Source organism: Tenrec ecaudatus, chromosome 13 (genome assembly GCF_050624435.1).
Source record: "Tenrec ecaudatus isolate mTenEca1 chromosome 13, mTenEca1.hap1, whole genome shotgun sequence".
NCBI classification, from domain to species: domain Eukaryota; kingdom Metazoa; phylum Chordata; class Mammalia; order Afrosoricida; family Tenrecidae; genus Tenrec; species Tenrec ecaudatus.
The window spans coordinates 66086290-66107000 of NC_134542.1; the positions used below are offsets into that span (position 1 = coordinate 66086290).

The 20711-nt window shown below is 46.7% G+C and overlaps 1 protein-coding gene across 1 annotated transcript in view; it reads right to left on the reverse strand.

Annotated features, from left to right (window-relative positions):
- Window positions 1–20711, reverse strand: part of RAPGEF4 (Rap guanine nucleotide exchange factor 4) — a 378022-nt gene that overhangs the window by 293991 nt on the left and 63320 nt on the right. Inside the window, exons 2-3 of the mRNA XM_075529292.1 lie at window positions 15743–15885; window positions 12910–12998 (exon numbers count right to left, since the gene is read on the reverse strand). Of these exons, the coding sequence (XP_075385407.1) occupies window positions 12910–12998; window positions 15743–15885 (232 nt within the window). The remainder of the gene's footprint in view (window positions 1–12909; window positions 12999–15742; window positions 15886–20711) is intronic.

A 20711-nucleotide genomic window follows, 5' to 3' on the forward strand; every position in this document is an offset into this window, starting at 1 on the left:
CATGAAAGTCACTGGTTATGAAACCAAAGCCAAGCTCATTGCCACCCAGTCCGGTCCCATTCAGAGCAGCCCTAGAGGACAGGGTAGAACTGCCTCGGTGGGTCTCTGAGACTGTCACCCTTGACGGGAGGACAGAGCCTCATCTGTCTCCCAAGAAGCGGCTGGTGGTTTTGAACAATGGACCTTGTGGTCTAACCACTACGCCACTGATCATGAAGATTATTAGCCACGCTAAGAAAGTTGGGCCTTGAAAATATGTCTGCAAATATGAGCTGAAGTGCAAAACTTACCCTCGTCCCAGACATTCTGGTTGACACTTAAAGTAAGTAGCAATCAGGAAAATAAATTTCTAAGTACATCAAGATTAATAAGTCCTAGGGGTGCAATGGTTAAGCATTTAGTTCCTTTTAAAAATGCTGATGGTTCACTCCCACCCAGAAGCTCTGGGGGCGAAAGACGTGACCCTCTGCTCCCATTAGGATGACAGTCCTCCAAATACAGCCCGCGGGCCACATGCGGCCCACCGAGGACATTATCTGGTCGGCCGGGTGTTTTTGCCCCATTTTGGTTTTTTTTACTTCAAAATAAGATATGTGCAGTGTGCATAGGAATTTGTTCATAATGTTGTTTTTTTTAAAACTATAGTCTGACCCTCCAACGGTCTGAGAGACAGTGAACTGGCCCCCAGTTTAAAAAGTTTGAGGACCCCTGGTATAGACAATCCACGGCCAGGTCTATTATGTCACATGGGGTCCCCATGACTTGACATCAACTCAATGCCACCTAACAAAAATCACATAAAGGCTAATGGGGTGGGGAGGGGTGTGTGTGCCAGATCTTATTGATATGCATTTCTATAAAATTGGCTAAAAATAAAAAAGAATTGGCTGTCTCAACAAATGTATTGTTTTGAGTACAGGTCAAGGGACAAATTGGTCTTTAAATGTTTGGATCTAAGGCAAAGAATGTACAGATGTGCTTTATACAATTGATGTATGTATATGTATGGACTGTGATAAGAGTTGTATGAGCCCCTAATAAATTGTTTTAAATATATAAATGTTTGGATCTGGAAACATAAATTCTTTCAAAGCAAATTGTGCTTTACTAATTTTCTTTTAGACCTGTAGGCACTGCTTGGCACTAGCTTTTCTAGCACCCGGGTTTATAACACGAGCCTGCGTTTAGTTCTGGCATTTGGTGAGGGCCCCAAGACCTTCTAAACCATAAATGGAAAGGGACCTGGCTTCTGAATTTGTCCAGACACGGGATGGTACGTGCCGTCAAAGGATTTATCACCAAGTAAATGCACTGCCATCGAATCGAAGCCAACTCACTGCGACCCCCTGGGGGTTTCCAAGGCTACAGCTGTTTACAAAAGTAGAAAACTCCTTCTTTCTCCCACAGAGTGGTTTCAAACTGCTGACCATGAAGACTGCAACCAAATGCATCGCCACATCGCAGATTAGCTCTAAGGCAAGGTGACCAGACGTCCCGCTTTGGGCAGGACAGTCCAGATTTTTAACAATTTTTCCTGCGTCCTGTGTGGCATTCTTTAAAAGTCCCGATTTTTGGAAAGAATGCAGGACAAGCTGGGGTATACGGTTTCAGCTGCCATGTGGCTATTTCTCCAGGAGATGAGTTTTATCAATGGTGCGAAGGGGGATATTTTTCAAAGGGGCAGCTACAAGGTCTGTACCTCTCAGAGCACAGTGAGGCACAGTGTAAGGAGATCAACGGCTTGGCCTCAGGAAGGCTGGAAGGGACATGAAAAGCACCGAATTCTGGTAACCCAATCATGGAGGTCAGTCGCATGGCAACAGAGCACCAGGCTGGCGTCCACCCAAACAAAGAAGATTTGCACAGCAACAAAACTTAATTCAAGACACAAGCACGGATGCTAAACAGATTGCCCCGAATGCGTAACAAGTAGCACGCCTGAACTCAGCCACTGGAGAGAGGTTATAAACAGCAGCTGAGAGCTCGGCACCTTGTGCATGGGCTCAGTCCACTGCTCACATGTTTCCCAATGAGGGTGATGGCTGAGGATATGGGAAGAGGCAGACAGACAAAGACGGAAAGTCAGGGAGAGATGGAAGGTCCACACTGGGGGGAGCCCTGCCCGCCCTTCGGATGTGATGCACAAAAGAGCAATGCTTAAAAACAAGGGTGAGTTAGAGGCAAACAGAGGTGGTAAATAAATAGGAGATGGTCTTCCATTATTGTCTTACATGACTACTTTTCTATTTTGGAAAGTATAAACATACATAATTTTTAATATAAAGATACACTAACATTTTCAATACTTAAGAATAGCTTTTTATTTTACCTTAGGAATATAACTAATAAGCAAAAATTTCCCCTGAATTAGGCTAAAATCTACTAGAGCCTGTCAGAGGAAAGAAGTATTGGAATGAATTGTTTACCAAGATTAAGTGCTGCCACGGGAGCCAACGAGTGGGGAGGAAAAAAGAATGAGGCACATCCATATTTCTGCTCAGAGCAGCCACTGCACAGAGAGGACCATAGAGCTGGCCCCACCACGAGACACGACTCTCCCCACGGCCCCATAGAACCACAGGGGACAACACTGGAGACACATGGTGGGAATTGTGCCTGCCCTGAGCCCACCACACGAGACGAGATGCTGGGGGCATGCAACAGAGCAGCAAGAGGAGCAGAGCAATGAAGTCCCCAGAGAATACCAAAAATAGAGACGGTGGAGCCAGGGCATGGTACGCCATCAGAACCGACTGGAAAACACTCATAAAGGACAACAAATAGACCTTGAACTATTTATAGGCTTTTCTTTTTATTGTCCTTGCCTTTTGTTGTTATACTATTGTTTCATTTTCTATTGTTGCTTTGTAGTGCTCAGTCTTGTGTTTGTGCATTTTTTTGTCTCTGCATGTCTATCTGGATGGGATAGGCAGGATAAACAAGCCGGCAGGGAGGACAACAGGACTTGACAGTTCCAGAGGGACATGGAGAGGGGGAGGCGAGGGAAAGGAAGTGGGTGCTAACAAACCCAGGGAAAAGGGAACAACAAGTTACCGAAAATCAATGGTGAGGATGGTGTAGGAGGCCTAGTAGGGTTTGACCCAGGGCAATGTAACCGAGAGGAATTACTGATACCCATATGAAGGCTAAGCATGATAGTGGGACAAGAGGAAAGTCAAAGGAAACAAAGGAAAGAACTAGGAGGCAAAGGGCATTTATAGAGGTCTGAATATGGGCATGCACATATAAATATATTTATATATGATGATGGGGAAATAGATCTATCGGAATATATTTATAGGTATAGTATTAAGGAAAGAGATGGACATTGGGCCTCTACTCAAGTACTCCCTCAATGCAAGAACACTTTGTCCCAATAATCCGGCACTCTTTGAGATGCTCACCTTCCCGATACGATCGCTGAAGAAAAAGTGAGTACATAAGCAAATGTAGTGAGGAAAACTGATGGTGCCAGGCTATCCAAAGATACAGAGTCTGGGATCTTAAAGACCTTAAGATAAACAAGCAACCATCTAGCTGAGAAACAACAAAGCCCACATGGAAGAAACACCAGCCTGTGTGATCATGAGGTGTAGATGGGATCAGGTATCAGGCATCAAAGACCCAGAGCAAAAAAAAATCATGTGAATGGGGAAGTGCATAGTGGAGGCCCAAAGTCCATCCATAAGCAATTTGACATCCCCTTACAGTAGGGTCATGGGGAGAAGATGGGCCAGTCAGGGTACAGTGTAGCACTGATACAGCTTTCCTCTGGTTCTTGAATGCTTCCTCCCCCCACCCCCATCATGACCCTAATTCTGCCTTACATATATGACTAGACCAAAGCATGTACATGGGTACAGATAAGAGCCGGAAACACAGGGACTACTGGACAGATGAGCTCCTCGGGACTAATATTGAGAGTAGCCATACCAAAAGAAGGGGAAGGTGGAAGGAGAAAGGGGGAACTGATCACAATGACCCACCTATAATCCCCTCCCGGGGGATGGACAACAGAGAAGGGAGTAAAGGAAGACATCGGAATGTGAAAGACATGAAAAAAAATTTATACATTATCAAGGGTACATGAGGGAGGGAAGAGGAGGGAGGGGGAAAAATGAGGAGCTGATACCAAGAGCTCAAGTAAAAAGAAAAGAAAATGTTTTGAGAATGATGATGGCAACAAATGTACAGATGTGCATGACACAATGAATGTATGAATGGACTGTGATAAAAGTTGTACGAGCCCCTATTAAAATGATTAAAAAAAAAAAAGATCAAGTGCTGCCAGCCAAAATTCCTTGAATCCCGTGAAATGGCTGAACAATTTGGTGAAAACTTCAGGTTTCAAACAGCAAGAACATTTCCTGTGTTTGCTTATCTCATACTGCCCTCTTGTGAGCACATCGCAGCTTTGCAGGCTTTACAACAGCCAGCATTCTTCCTCAGGGGGGAAAAGAAATGTTTACTGCCATATAGTGGATTCCAACTCAAGGCGTGCGTGTGTGTGTGTGTGTACATATATATGGCATTTATATATATAATTTAAGTTATATACATGATTTAAGTTATACACATGTAAGATTTAAATTGTACATAGATGTGATTTAAATAATTTTTATTGTGGGCTCATACAGCTCTTACCACAATCCATACATCCATCCATTGTGTCAAGTACATTTGTACCTATGTTCCATGGCAAATATTATCACCTAAGGTAAACAGCTGTTACAGTTATTTCACAAAGTAACAAACCACTCCATTCTGTTCAGGAGACCCGCTGCACAAAACCTCTTTAAAGAGTGGAAGAGCAAGGCTGTCACTCTGAGGACAGGTGCACCTGACCCAGGCCAACCTACTTTCAATCGCTCCGTGTGTGTGCGGACGTTGGGCACTGGATACGGAAGAGCAAAGAAAGGATGCCTTTGCATTCCAGTGCCGGCGAAGCCTGTGGCAGTGCCCCAGGCTGCCCGAGGAAGAAGTCACTCTCTTGGAAGAAGTGCAGCCAGGATGTGCCTTAGAAGTGAGAATGGCAAGATTTCATATTACGTGCTTCGGGCATGTTATTAGGAGGGACCTGGTGGCACGGTTGGGTAAACTTTGGACTGCTAATCGCAAGGTCAGGAGTTCAAGCCCACCAGGCACTCCATGGGACAAAGATGAGGTGCTCCCATCCCCTTAGAAACCCGATGTAAGGACACTATGCGTCAGGATGGACTGGGTAGCAATAGGAGTGGGGGGACTGAGCCGAGGGGAAATCAAGAGCGCAGACTCAGGATCCTGATGAAGAGAGCTTAGGTGTATGAGACGTCGGAGTCCGTCCAACCTAAACCACCATCTGACCAGACGGGAAACAGGAGAAGACCCACTGAGTAAGTCAAGATCAGCCAGCCACCTCGTGCACTCACACGTTTAATACTAAGAATAGCCCGCCGAAAAGCCTGTGCCTCATTTCACCCAGGGGGACTGGCTGCCACGTGGGCGCCATCTGGCTCCCCCTGAGCCCAACAGCTTTGTTTTGCGTCACCTGGGATGTTACTTGGCCTGGTCGGCAGATGTTTCCCTTACCCCTGGCCATGGTGTTGTGTTCTCACGTTACCGCTGCAGTGGGTTGCCAAGAGAGCAATTCCAACGCGCGGAGACGCCGTGTGTGCAGAACACAACGGCTCCATGGGCTTTCAAGCCTTTCAGGAGCAGATGGTCAGGTCTGGCTCCCAAGGTGCTTCTAGGTGGACCCAAACCACTGGCCTTGTGACGATAATAAGTCCAAATTAACAAGGAACGTAACCGTTCGTGCCACCTCCGGAGTCTGTTTCAAAACTTCTCCCAAGCGTGGCACCAACAGCAGCTTTCTTTGTGATCTTAGCCGGAGGGACCCACGGGGCACAGGAGAACTGGCCGCCGCCTGTGCCCCCTTGGGTTCTGGGGTTGCCCGTTGCCATTGAGTCCAGTTGGACTCGTGTTTTCAGGAACAGAATCTTGCGTACGTGTCTCCCACAGAGCACAGCTTGTAGGCTCGCACTTTGTCATGACTGCTCCACCAGGGCCCCAGAACACTGTACTAGCCTGGGAGGGTCACCCTGTCCAAATCCCTGGAAGGCACTGTAAGGAGATGGCTTCCCACACTACCTAGAGCTAAGGATGGCAGGGCAGAGCTCTGAGATGGGGCAGAAAATCGCACGTGGTGTCCAGCTCTGGGCTCACCACTTGAGCTGCCCACAGATGCCCGTGAAGGGAGCACGCTCCAACACGGTTGCGTCTACCTCATCCAACAACCAAAGAACCACACTGTCATCAAGTTGATTCTGACTCATAGCCACCCTATAGGACCGAGTAGAATTGCCCTCTATGGATTTCCGAAAATGTGAAAGCATATGGGACTAGAAAGCCTCGTCTTTCTTCCTAGGAGGGGCTGGTGGATTTGAACGGCTGACCTTGCAGTTAGTAGCCCATTGCAGAACCCACTATGCCACCAGGGCACCTGTGTCTACCTCATAGGGTAGTTCCAATAAAAGAATGTAAGTGACATGCTTTGTAAGTGGTAAGTCACTACTACATTGGGGAAGGTGTTTGCGGGGGAATATCACCAACAAAAAATACATAGTCCTCAGCCTAGAGTCCAAAGAACTAAAAAAAAACTCAAGGAACCAAAAGTACAGAAGGAGGCAGGAAGCGGTGCTTCATTCACCCAAGTGAACGAACGAAGGAGACAGATGGGCAAGAAGGGGAAAGTCGTAGTTTACTGAATCAGGAAGGTCATGTGAATGTCTGAGCAAGAGACGATTTATGCTTCGTGTATTCTTAAAAGGTAAACCCAGTTGTGCCTTCCAATCACTATAGAAAATAAATAGGGAGGTGTTTCACTGTTGTTATTTTTACCAGAGAAAAGGCCACCTAATGAATACAACTCCCTGCCATCGAGTGGATGCCGCCTCCCAGCCACCCTGGAGGATAGGGCAGACCTACTCCTGTGTTTCTCTGAGACTGGTCTCCAGAGCTGTCCTGAGTCTGAATCAACTCAATGGCAGGGAGTTTGGTTTTGGAAAGATTTAGAATTAAGCCAGTTTATGTCTATGGAAAAGTCCATGTCCCATACACTGCAGAAGACTGGGAGCTCGTCTCTGGGTCTCTTCTGGCTTCTCACCCCATGGTTCACTACCCAACCCTTTCCTGTCTCCCTCTGAGTGCCAAGGTGACCGGACCTGCTGCGATCACATTAGCAAGAGGTAGTGACTGAGCGTGCACTACAAGATCAGCGAAGGTCCATGTGGCTCCTTCCGTGTTTCTCCCTTGCGCATAGCTTGGCTGGAGAGGAAATTCCACCGTCTCCCTCCTCTCCTCAGCTTCTTTCTTCCATGTGGCTGGAACCATGACCTGCACCTCAGAGCTGGCTGGAAAGCTGGACTCTGTCTGCCCCCAGCTGCCCCAATAGCAGTAGATGGTACAGTGGGCGATGCATTTTCTCTTCCTGTTAGCTTTGTGACATGAGTCAACCCAGAAAGCCATGCTTGGACACTGCAAAGTACACAGTCGACCAGCTCTGCTACTCCCTAACAAGCTCCAAGACCAAGCCTGGTTGAGGAACATACTCTTTTGCTGGGATTGAAACAAACCAACAATATGCCACAGCTCTTGGTACCAAGGGCTCAAGTAGAAAGAAATGTTCCGGAAATATGGATGGCAGCGTATGTCCAAGTGTGCTTAATACCACTGGATGATGGACTGTCATATGATTTTTAAGAACCCCCTCACCGTAAAATGAGTTTTAAAAGTACACACAGCTCAAAATCTAAAATTAAAAATGTATCGAAATAACCAAGCCACAGCGAATCACAAAACGCTACACAGCTTTTCTTGGCCAGAACCCGGGGAATGAGACATTGGTTTGCGGGCAGTCTTCGTAGAACTCGGGGGCCAAATCCGATCGTAAATCCATCAAAACCTCTCCCTGCAGCTTCGAACGTCTGCGGCGTCAGCACACTGCTGCTGGCGCGATCATTCCCTCCGGTCCACCTGCTCTTTTTTCTTATTCCTGCCTCACCTCCCGGGTTTCCTTTGCTCCTCCCTCTCCTTCACATGGCACTTTTTCATTAACTTGATCTTTTCAACCTCTCCACCGTCTCTTCACCATTCCCTCTGCAAGGCCGCCCAGCGCAGGAGGAGGAGCAAGAAGAATCACCCCCTCTAACCCCTGAATGCTGGCTCAGGAAAGGATCGAGAGTGGCTCTGAGCAGAGGGCACCAAGGAGGGCAGCAGTCTGCAGGCAGAAGTCCTGCCCACGTCAGCACACAGGCCCTCTGAAAGCACTGGCACAAAGCCCAGAGCGGGAGCTGCATCTTTCACCTGTCTTTCTGAATTCCGAGGGGATGTGTGATAGCGTATCTGACCCTAGTGAGCTGCTGGAACCCCCGGGCATTGTGCTCACCTGTATAGCTTAGCTTGTGATTCGTTAGGAATTAATACACTACTGAAATTATCTAAGAACACAAAAATGAACTAAATTTACAGCCAAGTTCCTGAGACATGGAGTGGAAAGTTGTTGAAAAGCTTATGATTGTGAAAGGGATCAGTGTAGTTCTTAAGAGTTAAGTCGTTGGTGACTATAAACCAAGGTTTCTACTCTGCTAGGTAGAGGCTCTGTCACTGTGCCAGCTTGGAGAGCGACAGAGATACCTCTGCCCATGCTCCCTCGAGAGAGAGAAAGAGGGAGAGTGTGAACATCTCTGGAGGGGCGAGGCGGAGCAGAGGCGCCGGGATGGATGCCCGCAGACCCCACTCTGAGTAGAGTCGGTCTTGGTAAAAGGAACTGACCACAACTAGTGTGCTCGCCTAGGCATCCCGACCACTTGTCACTGTGGAAACCCGAAATCGCTCAGGCAGGTCTCCATAAAACAACGAGTGTCCCACTCGCCTCGTCCAGCGGCTGGCTGCGTGCAACGACGAATCAGTCCGAAGAGCGCGCAATTCAGCCGCCCCGCGGCCTGAGGTACAGGAAATGGGGAGGCCGAAGCCTATTCCAGGGAAAGACCAGATGAATGGTTTGCTGTGCCACCTCCAAACACGGAAGCCAAACTCGCAGCCAATTCAGACTCCCAGTGACCCTATCGACAGGGTAGAGCTGCCCCTGCGGGGTTCCACAACTGTAACTCTTGGCAGGAGTAGAAAGCCTCATCTTTCTCCAGCAGAGCAACTGGTGGTTCCGAACTGCTGACCTGATGGTACAACCCACTGCATAACGACGGGCATACTGTTTATGAGCAGGTGCGCCTGTGATCGTCAGAGAGGACAAAGTTATTGTTTACATTCCTTTCTGAACTCTCTCTCGCTCTGTGACTGTGCCTGTTTTTCTGCTGTGCAAAGATAGGGTTTGGAAACCTGAATCCCTGTCTTCTTTGCCTAATGGATTCATCTAGCAAAATAAGAGAAGGATCCCTGGTGGTCTAGTAACTGCCAAATTCAGTGGTTCAAACCCATCAGTCACTCCAAGGGAGAAAGATGAGGCTTTCTACACCTGTAAAGACATACAGTATTGGAAACCCACAGGGGCAGTTCTACTGTGTCCTATACGGTCACTGTGAATCAGAATTGACCCGATGGCAGTGAGTTTGGGCTTGTTCCCTCCTTCCAAAAGCTTCTCAGAGTGCCTTGGCTACTGGCTCTGCTGGCAGGTAGGGAATGTGGTTTGCCCGGTAGCAGGAGCAATGACCGGCTGAGAGCAGATTGTTCTGAAGCCTGACTGTGTGCGTTTTCATCTTTCTTCTCTAACTTCTAGATCCTGTCGTTGGAGCAACCATCTGAGACTTAGTTTCCACACTTATCCACAGGAGCGTCACCACCTCACAGGCTTTTGTGAGGACGAAAGGAGTAAATAAATAGCTGCCAAGTGCTTCTCACACTGCCTACCCTGGTGGTGGTCGTTAGGGCGGGTCAAGGGGATCCCCACTCATAGTGCCCTGTGTACAACAGAATGAAACAGCGCCCAGTCCACTGCCATCCTCACAGTGGGTGTTAGGCAGGAGCCTGTTGCTGCAGCGACAGTGTCAATGCACCTTGTGGGGCTTCCTCTTTCTCACCAACCTTCCACTTGATGTCCAGCATGATGTCCTTTTCTTATTAGCAAGTGCCAAATACAATAAATGATTAAACACAATACAATGAAAAAATTAACGCTACTTCTTCTTAGGCCCTATTGGTAAACTGAGGCAGCAAACAAGAGTTAACATCACCTCTCCCACTCTTTAAATTCACAAGAAACCTGGCTGTGGGACAGTTTGAAAAGCACAGGCTCGACACAGTATGTAGTGGGGCTCTCAGGATGCTGCTGCATAGAGAGCATACACACTGGGTAAAGCAGGATTTCAGGCCAGCTTTGAGGACGCGAACTATCTCAGTTAGCAACACCCTATGTTCCAAACACTGAATCCCTCCCTACCTGACCAAGAACCTTCAGGGATAAATCTCCAAGATGATGAGGTGACTGCACATAACTCTAATATGCACACACGTGTCTATGAAATTTCAAACTCAAATTTAGTTTGCCATAAGTATGTTCTCAAATTTGAAGGGTGCTCCCTGGGGCAGTTCTACTCTGTCCTGCAGGGTCCATATGAGTCAGCAGCAAATCAACCACAAGTTTGGTTGGTATCTATGAAAAGGACTCAGAAATTTTTTAAAGGGTCAGAAGAACGCAGCATCGGGATTGAAGGTGAGCCTATTACAACCTGCAACATGCAGGTGGCACGACCTTGCTTGCTGAAAGGGAGGAATCGAAGCATGTGCTAAGGAAGATCAAAAATTGTTGTAGCCTTCAGTGTGGATTACAACCCAGTGATACAGAAAACAAAACTGGACAGTGGTAGCCTTGTGACAGACTGTGCTAAATGGAGAAAGGACTGAAGTCGCCAAGGATTTGTCTTGCTTGGATCCACAATCAAGGATCCTAGAAGCAGCAGTTAAGAGATCAAAGGCACATTGCAGGGGCACATCTGCTTCACAAGGCCTCTGTAAAGTGTTAAAAAGCAAGGAGGTTACTTTGAGGACTAAGGTGCTCCTGTCTCATTCAGGGATTTTCAGTCATCTTGATGCAAGTGAAAGTTGGGCCTTTAATAAAGAAGAGCAAAGAAGAATTGATGCATTTGAACTCTGGTGCCAGGGAAGCAGACGGAAGGCACCATGGACTGCTAACAGAATACATGCATCTGTCCTGGAAGGAGTGGAGCCAGAAGGCTCCTAGAGGTCAGGAGAACAAGTACTTTGGACATGCTGTCAAGAGAGGCAGGTCCCTGGAAAAGGACATCACACTTGGTACAGTAGAGGGGTATTGAAAAAAGAGGAAGGCCCTCAACAAGATGGACTGATATTGTGCCTGCAACAACAATTGTGAGGAAGATGCCGGATTAGGAGGTGGTTCGTCTTGCCGTGCATAGGGTCAACTGGATGGCTCTTAACAATTTACACTTGGTAATTGGCTAAAGGTTACCTGTCCTTTTAGGACTTAAACGTACTACTTATTTTTAGGTGCCAATGAATCAGCTCCACCTCCTGCAGACACTACGTAGAACAGAATAAAACTGCCTGATCCTGCAACATCCAGGGCTTGGCTCAGGGGCACTTTAGTCCTCAAAGTAAGATCCTTGCTCTTCCATCTTTAAAGAGACCTTCTGCAACAGATTTTCCAAATGTAATATGTCATTGTAGTTCTTGAGATTGCAGCTGCAGTGAAGGTAGATTGTAGATGCAACCAAGATGAAATCCTTGACAGCTTGCATCATTTCTGTTTATCTTGATGTTATCTATTGTTCCAATTGTGAGGTACTTCCAAATCAAACTCACTGCCGTCCAGTCAATGCCAACACACAGTGATCCTATAGGACAGGGTAGAGCTGCCTTGTGAGTTTCCAAGATGGTCACTGTTTATGGGATCAGAAAGCGCCCTCTTCTCCAAAGAAGCAGTTGGTGGTTTCGAACTGACCTTGCGATCGCAGCCCAGTGAGTAACCATGATGCCACCAGGGGTCCTTTAGGTTATCAGTCCCTTTGACTGTTGGATTTTTCTTGACATGTTCCCAATTTAACAAGGACCCAATACCCTCTCCTCGGTTTCTAGCTACATCCTGAATGTGTGACTAAGGAACTTGGCACATTTTCATACTGAGTTTTGGCCATAGCCAGGCTTGGCTGACGAAGGTGCTGGGCATCTAGGTCACATGCCTGACCTTAGAAGTCAGCCAGGTCCCCTGCAGATGTGAAAGGAGAGTGCAGGCCCACGTGTTAGTTGCCCACCAACAGTGCATGTGAGAGGGCGGGGAGGAGAATCGGAGGTCTCTACTAGGAAGCCAACTTCCTCAGAGGTGACCGAGGAGACCCAAGGAAGCCAGTGCTCTGTATGGGGCAAATCGTGAGGCCGAGAAAGAGCGAGAGCTCGTAGGGTGAATGGGTCAACCCAGTTTCCCACAAGTCCCTGGGGCTCCTGAAAGACCAAGGAAGGAATCACTTCCCAGATCCCACCCTACAACAACAACAAAAAGTCAAGATACTGGCAGGATTCCCCTAAGAATCTTCGAAAGGTTTGCTTCCCTGGGCTCACCGTTCCTCCCATCACACCACAATTTACCACCTGGCAATGGGATCATTTGCATTTTCCAGAAAGCCGCTCAGTAAAGGCAGGTAATGTATTCTTCCATTTTGTGTTCCAACACCCAGCCCCTCCCTCAGGCCTTAGAGGGCACTGAGTGTATATTTGCTGAATAACGTAATAAAAGAATTCAATGTTGGATGAGGTCATTACTATGGGGGAAAAGACAAAGGTCTGGAAGTAAGATTTTTGACGGTATGAAAGGTATAAGGACAACATCTCTTGAATTTAATAAAATAAATTCTACTTAAAAAAACAAACAAACAAGTATTTTACCTGGTGACTGCTCGTCTCAGATACTTTAACATCCAAAGACCCTGCCAGGACAGCATACCAGTTTGTTCCAATATCACCCTGGCGAAACACTGACAAAGAAAAAGTCGTGTAAATGTACCAAATACAAGGAAGTTTTCCTGTACAGCCTGGCTCGTGGTGATTACAAGCGTGCCTTAGACCGAGCTGAAGGTCCCATCCTCCCCTGCACATCACCCTGAGGACCTGGCATCGTTTTCTGTTCCGCATCTACATAAAGAGCTGTGCCCTAGGAATTAACATTCTATGAAGCAGAATTAAACTAAGCAGAGCTCTTTCATATTTATAAGGCAGTAATAAGGGATAATAACAACCCGAAATGCTGTATGATCCTTTGAATTTCAGAACAATTGGCTATGTTCTGTGTAATTTGTTGTGTCATTTTATTGTCATTCTTTGAAAATGATTCATCTAGACAGGGTACAAATCAGCAGGGTTATGGGTCACCACCAAATCTTCCTAATCTAAGTTTTCCTTATCTCAATGCACTCACCCCTAAAACAATAAGTTTTCTAGAAAAGCATGTCTATCTCCTTTTTAGCTTACCCATGAGTTATTATCAATCAAACAATCAATAAGGCTTGTTGTATGATTATTACTTTTATTTTTTTAATTCACTGTTTTTTAGGCATCCAAATTTAAGCATTCTTTGGAAATGGTTTTCATCAGAAATTTCAAAACCTCACTTGCTTTAATTTTGTAATCACAGAAATAAAATATATCTTACTATGCATTATTTAATAGACATATTTATTACTGCATTATATATTAATTATATGCCAATATAATACATAAAATATCTCATATAACACATACATTATATCTTTCTATATTTTATTATATATATTACAAATATATATGACCTTAGTACTTCTATCACGTCAGGAGCAGTCCTTGGGAAATAATTCTGAAAAGTGGATCCAAATATCTAGTACAAACTCAACTGTCCTTTTCAAAATGCTAGCTAGATAAATACACAGCATGAGCTGATCATTCTCATTAATGTCAGAGTCAAGGGTTAAAATGATTCAATGAAGAATCATATGACAACGAAGTGGGATGGTTGGGATCCAGAGGCAAGTGCTCACTGCAAAAGAGGAAGCTCTGGGAGCCATCATTAATGGCACAGCTGTTCTCACTCTCTGGCCAGGGTTTGCTACAGAAAGGGAGAGAGCAACAATGGCATCCCATCAAGTGCAATGATAGGCTTGCTGTGGGGGATTGATGAGTTGATAGTTGTCCTCTCCAATAGCCCTGCTGCTTCTCGCCTTTGTGTGTGACTTACTGTAGAGTCGGGTTTTTGCTTGTCATGAACTTCTGGGCTCCAAAAGCCAATTTGCCAACCAAATGCATCTTCCGTATAAAAGAAAGTTCAATTTTTAAAATGCCTTTAAGGAACAGGAAAGAGAGTCTGATGCCCCCAAAAGTGTTGTTTCTGAGATTATTAAATAGAAAACTACTGATTTGCATACTAGGGATGGATTTTCTTTAGACAAAAGTATACCTATGTCTGTATGTATGCAAATAAACACCTTTCTGAGGTGCACACATAGAATGTTCACAGTAACTTCTGAATCATGAGAGTGTAGAGGCAAGTCTTCTTCTTTGTTTCTGAAATGTTCTATCATGGCTATGAGGACAAACGCTGCTGGATTCTCGCCCAGCAGCATTTCCACCCCCACCCTCCCTGTAGTCTAAGTGGACCCAGATTTTACTCACTTTCCCATCCTCCTCCACAGAGCCAAGTGCTCAGAGAATATGAGTTCTGTCTCTAGCTCCAGTGGAGCCCCCAGGATTGGTTTAAATCATGGGGACCCCCTGGCCTTTGTCAATGATCGGCTTCAACCTGGCAGTCCATGCCATTGGCCAAGGGAACAATATAGGAAGTTTGCTGAGGGACTTCTGAAAATTAGATAAAGTAAGAAACCATTTTACCGGGCATTTTTATATCAGCATGTGATGCCTCCAACTGCTACCACTATCTTAGGGCCATTTGGGGACACATTTAAGATCAAAAGTCAACAGCTGAGGAGAGAGCGACAGAGAGGGAGAGGGAGAGAGCTTCGCGGCTTAATTATGTCACTGAGGCCCATCTCAAGCACCCTGAAGTCGGTCTACCTAGACTTCTGCCATATGAGCAATTGACTAATGAAGCCAGTGGGTGGACACTATCCGTTAGGGCAGCAGCAAGCATCCCAACACATGGAAACAGATGAACTTTCTCCTTGTTCAATGTCCCACCCTGGTGTTTCACTCTCCTTCCCCTGAGGGTGAAGTTCAGGGTTGGGCCATGGTAATGGTGGTCGGGAGAGAGAGGAGGCTGTCTTGTCTTGTAAAGATTTACAAAAACACTACGTAGGATCGACATGCATTGGAAAGGACTCGGGGGCAGTGGATTTTTAGGCACACTTGGAATAGAGGACAGCACAGAGGCTGAATGGAGACATTGCCATCGACATCTGTTAGGAGACCTTTATCTTTAGCTAATGTCCTGTAGCCTCACCTATTGCTGGGATCAGGAAAGGTCGCTCAATATATTTGAAATTCTAAGAGCGCAGATAAGCGCATGAACCCATACACCCTTCCAGCTCATCTGGGACGCAGGCTGCCCTGAAAGAACAAGTTACATACTGCGAACAAAGGGGTAATCAAGCAGAGGGAAATGGCCAGTTAGTGCTCTCAACGGAAGCTCCAATACTTGGCACAGAAAGCCTGCATTTGCAATCTATTCCCAAAGGCTAGCCACCAACGAGCGCAAACCCTCTGAAAGTATCCCACCGGACGGTGCAGTCCTTACATGTTATCCCTCTCTCCAGGTTCTCATAATAACCACATAAGCAAATCTGATGGAGGAGATTTGGGTGAAATTTTTCAAAAGCTTTAACTTCTTTCAGCCGTGTGAAGATTATATCCACATCTTCGCTGGATCGTTCCAGTGGCCTGCGAAGAGGAGAGAAAGACAGAACGCTCTGTCAGTGAGACTGGCTTTAAAAGGCAAGTCTTTAGTTAGAGCCTGATGAGCCCAACTTTCTCCGCTGCAGATGATGCACTGCAGGGACTTTTCCACCTGTCTCATTATGCTCACTGCCCAGGCCTATGTCAACTACTCAGAACCCCTGGATGGCACAGTGGATAAGCACGAAGCTGCTAAACAAAAGGTTGGCAGTTTGAAACTGCCCAAAGGCGCTGCAGAAGAAAGATGGTGTTTCTGAAGGTCACAGCCTATGGAGAGCCATTCCTGTCTGACGCTCAATGGGCGGCGTACGTGGAAAGCAACCCAATGGCCATTGGTCGTAGTGGAGATGGCTGTCGTAAGACTCACCCTCAGAGTCGCCGTGGCTTCTAGCGACTACTTTTGCCTAGTGTTTATTCACTGTCTGTGTCTAAGAAGCACCACGATGGGATAAGATCCATGAAAGTGGTCATTTTACTTGAAAGTGAGGTCACACATATAAATAAATATGCTTCGGTCCCACTCAGGTAAGCTAAATGAATAAAGAGCCAAAAAGAAGATTAAGAAACAAACGAATAGAAAAACGCTGGACTCCAAGAAAACCCTGGGGGACGCCTGAAGACAAATGGCAGCTGGCAGTCAGCCCCCAGGGGAGTGTGCCAACAGGGAGTGGCGGGGAGCATGGTGAACTGCAGGGACCTGCCCATCCATAGGGGCAGACCTTATTTGGTTATTTTCCTTATTGCTGGTTACCTATGGAAATGGGGGCCCACTTGTCAAGTTTTTCAAGGAAAATTAGACATCTAGATGTTTGTTCACATTTCTTAAAGATTTTTTCTTAAGTATTGTGTGGGCGAAACAGAAATCCTTTGGGAAATAGACCCAACCTGCTAACCATCATTTTGTAATTTCTGGAACAAGATGAACCAAATAATCAAATAAAAACATTATCTTTACAGATGATATCAACTATCGTCTTTCGGCATTTCGAAGGACTGGGCATGTCCTACATAGGGTTGGCATGTCCTACATGGGGTTGGCATGTCCTACATAGGGTTGGTATGAGTTGGAAGAGCAATCCTTCTAAGACAGTGGTTCTCAACCTTCCTAACACCGCGACCCTTCAATACAGTTCCTCATGTGGTGGTGACCCCCAAACCATAAAATTATTTTCGTTACTATTTCATAACTGTGACTTTGCTACTGTTATGAATTGGGTGACCCCTGTAAAAGGGTCACTTGACCCCCAAAGGGGTCATGACCCACAGGTTGAGAACTGCTGCTCTAAGATGTTTTCCAGGATCCTAGTGGTGTTCCTCAGGGAGCCCTGGTGGTGGTCACATGTTGCACTAACTGCAAGGTCAGCAGTTCCAAACCACCTGCTGCTCTGAGAGAGAAAACTGGGGATTTCTACTCCCACACAGAGTTCCAGTCTCAGAAACTCACAAGGGCAGTGCTACCCTGTCTGATATGGTCACTATGAGTCAGCATCAACTCAATGGCAATGAGTTTGGTTTGGTTGGAATGGTGTTCCTCAATAGGTATTTCACATGCTACAGAAACCAGCCAGCCTCCTGTGGGCCCCAGAGCATTCTGGGATTAGAAAAGGCAAGCTAGCCAAAGATGTGACAGAGACCGCCAAAGCTCACTGCACACTCCTGGGCTCCCTTGTTTTTCCCAGCCTGTCTTTCAGTTTTGTAAGGGTCACCTTTTGGGCAATGGACAGGAAATAGCGCTCATCACTTCTGAGGTAAGATCACTAAGAGCCCGCAGCTGTCTCTCTCCGAGCTCTCTCTTGCTGAGGCACAATGGTGGAGGGCCTATGTTTGAGATGAGGTAGCCACAAGCTGAGCAAACATACAACCCACAGAAGACTTTGCATGCGAGACAAGCTTCCATTCTGGGAAGCGCCTGAGACTGTGAAGCTCGCTAGTTATCAGAGCATCACTTAGCACTCAGGATTAGATGCCCCAGAATCACCAAGGTCCAATTTAGGACATTGCCAGAGAAAGAGAGAGTGCGCCGTGAGGGATGAACATGGGAGGAGGACATGGGCAGAGAGGCCCTGCCACAAGCTGCCACAAGTTGCGTTTAGAGGCTCTTCACACACCCTTTCAGACTTTCAGGCCCCAGAAAACCAGATTCAAACAAGATGCACTAAGGCTAGGCTGGCCTCCAGGCCAACCCCCACTGAAAATATCCAAAGGCTAGGAGTCCGCTTCCCTGGGAGGGAAGAAGAGAATCTTTATGCATCTTTGCCCAGCTCATGAGATAATAGAGGGCCTGTAAAGGCTGAGACATTTGCAGGCTTTACCAGGGAAGGGCTCACACAGCAGGATCAATGCCCTTTGAGAAGCGATTTATAAACTTCCCACCAGAAGCTACATTCTCCAAGATAACAGAAGACCCCGTGTGTGCAGCTACCAAAGTCATGCAGACAGAAGTGTTTACTACTTTGAATGAGAGCCTTTTTGGTGACCAATGGCAAAACCCTCCACAGGCACAGAGGGCAACAGCAGCTGGTGGAGGGGACCCTTGGTGAAGAAGCAAGCTGGGTGGCACAATTCATTCTTGGGGAGCAGGGAGTCACAACTGCCATCACCAACAGCCAAGTGCACGCCACATGAGAGCCCACTGCGGCACTGGCACCAGCCTGAGGGCCCCAAGCAATGACTGCATGTGAGTGGCCTTAGAAGGTCCAGATGAGCCCACAATAGACTGGACATTGCTCTGGAAGATTCCAGCTACAATCCATCTTCTATAAGAAAGGCAACACCCCTTTTTATTTACTCTCCCCAGAGAATGGGCCATATTCGGAAGGTAGGCAGGGACAGCTCACAGCATTTGGGGCCCAACTTTCTCCAAAAGAAGTAAGACTTTCAGAACAGAAAAAAAAAAAAAAACAACAAAAAGCCAACTCCATACTTCCCTGCATGCCAATACAACCACAAAGGAACTGTAAGGTCAGCAACTAGAGTGTCAGAGGTGAGATGACAAAAGAAAGTTGGAAAGACAAAGATGGTGTGAGATCAACCAAGATGAGTGTGAGCCCTCTTCCTGGTATTTTCTTGGCGTCCCCCAAGGCGGGACCTAACATAATGCCTCCCATAGCTCAATCATTTACATCTTAGAGTAGTGAAATACAAATAGTGAAAAGACAGTGTTTATCTATCATGGCTTTTACTGAGCACTTCAAGAAGTAGTGAACTTTTCCACCCCGCTATTAACTAGCAACTTTTACTATCTCCACTCTGCAGTGTCGTACTGGTGAGAATCCTTCTCTTGTGAATTTCTAATTTCCTGATGCCACATATACTGGAGCCCCAGTGGCATAGTGGCTATGCATTGGGCTGCAATCCAAAAGGTCCACAGTTCAAAACCGTCAGCTGCTACTTTGGAGAAAGGCGGGACTTCCCACTTCCGTAAACAGTTCCAGTCTCAGAAACTCATAGGGGCAGTGAGTTCTACCCTGTCTCATAGGTCACTATGATGCGTCACCATGGATCCGATGGCAGTGAGTTTGGTTTTGGGCATGCCACACGCAGGGTCCCTATGAGTTGGAATTGACTTGCTGGCACTGAGTTTGCATTTCTTTCCTTGTTGTTTTAATGCTACTTCTAGGTTTGTCTCCACAGAAATTCAGCCTGGTCCTTTCTAGATCCCACAGTGTCTGGTCCAGAATATCCTTGGCTGTGATGTTCTATGGTGACCTCAAACTGAACTGAACTTCTCTCTGGCGTCTGTGGCGATACCTGCTCTCCCAATTTCCACGTGTACACACTCTCTCTCTCACACACACCATGTTATTTCTACCTATTTCAGTGTTTCTAAATCCCCTCCCTTGTTCTTAATCCCGCTGTCACTGCCTTGGCCGGGTGCAATGCAATGGGGAGCCCACGAAGCATATGTTGGGACATGAGGTTGGATGGCATGGCAGTTCTCAGCTGGGGTGCTCGAGAGCTTGGGCTCTGCCGCAGAGTCAGCACAAGTACTTTGAGCAGGATAGTGGCCTGCTGGGGGAGGATTTGGAAAGGATCTCCGTGGTGAGAATAGGGGGAAGCAGATGGGAGAGTCAAGGCCAACAGCCAAGTGAGCAGTTAGGAAGTTCTTGCAGTGAATCAATATGCCCGTGGGGGTGGGGGGAGGGGGGGAGTGTCTCTAATTAAAATTTCCTCTCAGCTTCTTTCCTCTCACTTCCTATGTACAGCTGTCCCCTAAGTAAGTGCTCTATATCGGAGATGTTATTTTGCTTAGCCTGACACACGGGCTCTAATTTTTAAGAAATCCCTTTTATTAAAATCCTTTTCAAACACAAAAAACAACAAAATCACTTTAAAAAGAAGATACCATATTAAGCAGAATCCTAACATGACCCCCATATTAAGCAGAATCCTAACATGACCCCCATATTAAGCAGAATCCTAACTTCACTTTGCCTTCCAAAGTTTGGACACGTCAAGAGAGACCAGACCCTGGAGAAGCACATCATGTTTGGTAAAATGGAGAGTCGTCCAATGAGATGCCTGGACACAGTAGCTCTAACAACAGGTCCCATCCAGGAACGACTGTGAGGACCGGGCAGTGCTTCGTTCTGTTGTGCATAGGGTCGCTGCGGGGAGAAACTACTTGAGGGCAGCTAACTACAGTCACCTGACCAGAGGTCCCTGGTCGATGCACGTGGTTCAGTGCTCAACCACAAAGTGAAAAAGATGGCCATTTTCCAAGAAGTGCTTTGGAAGGCAGGCTTCTGACTGCAGCAGAGAATCCTTGCCATGACAAAGAATGTGGGTGGAACCTCGGCTCGGAGTGCGCC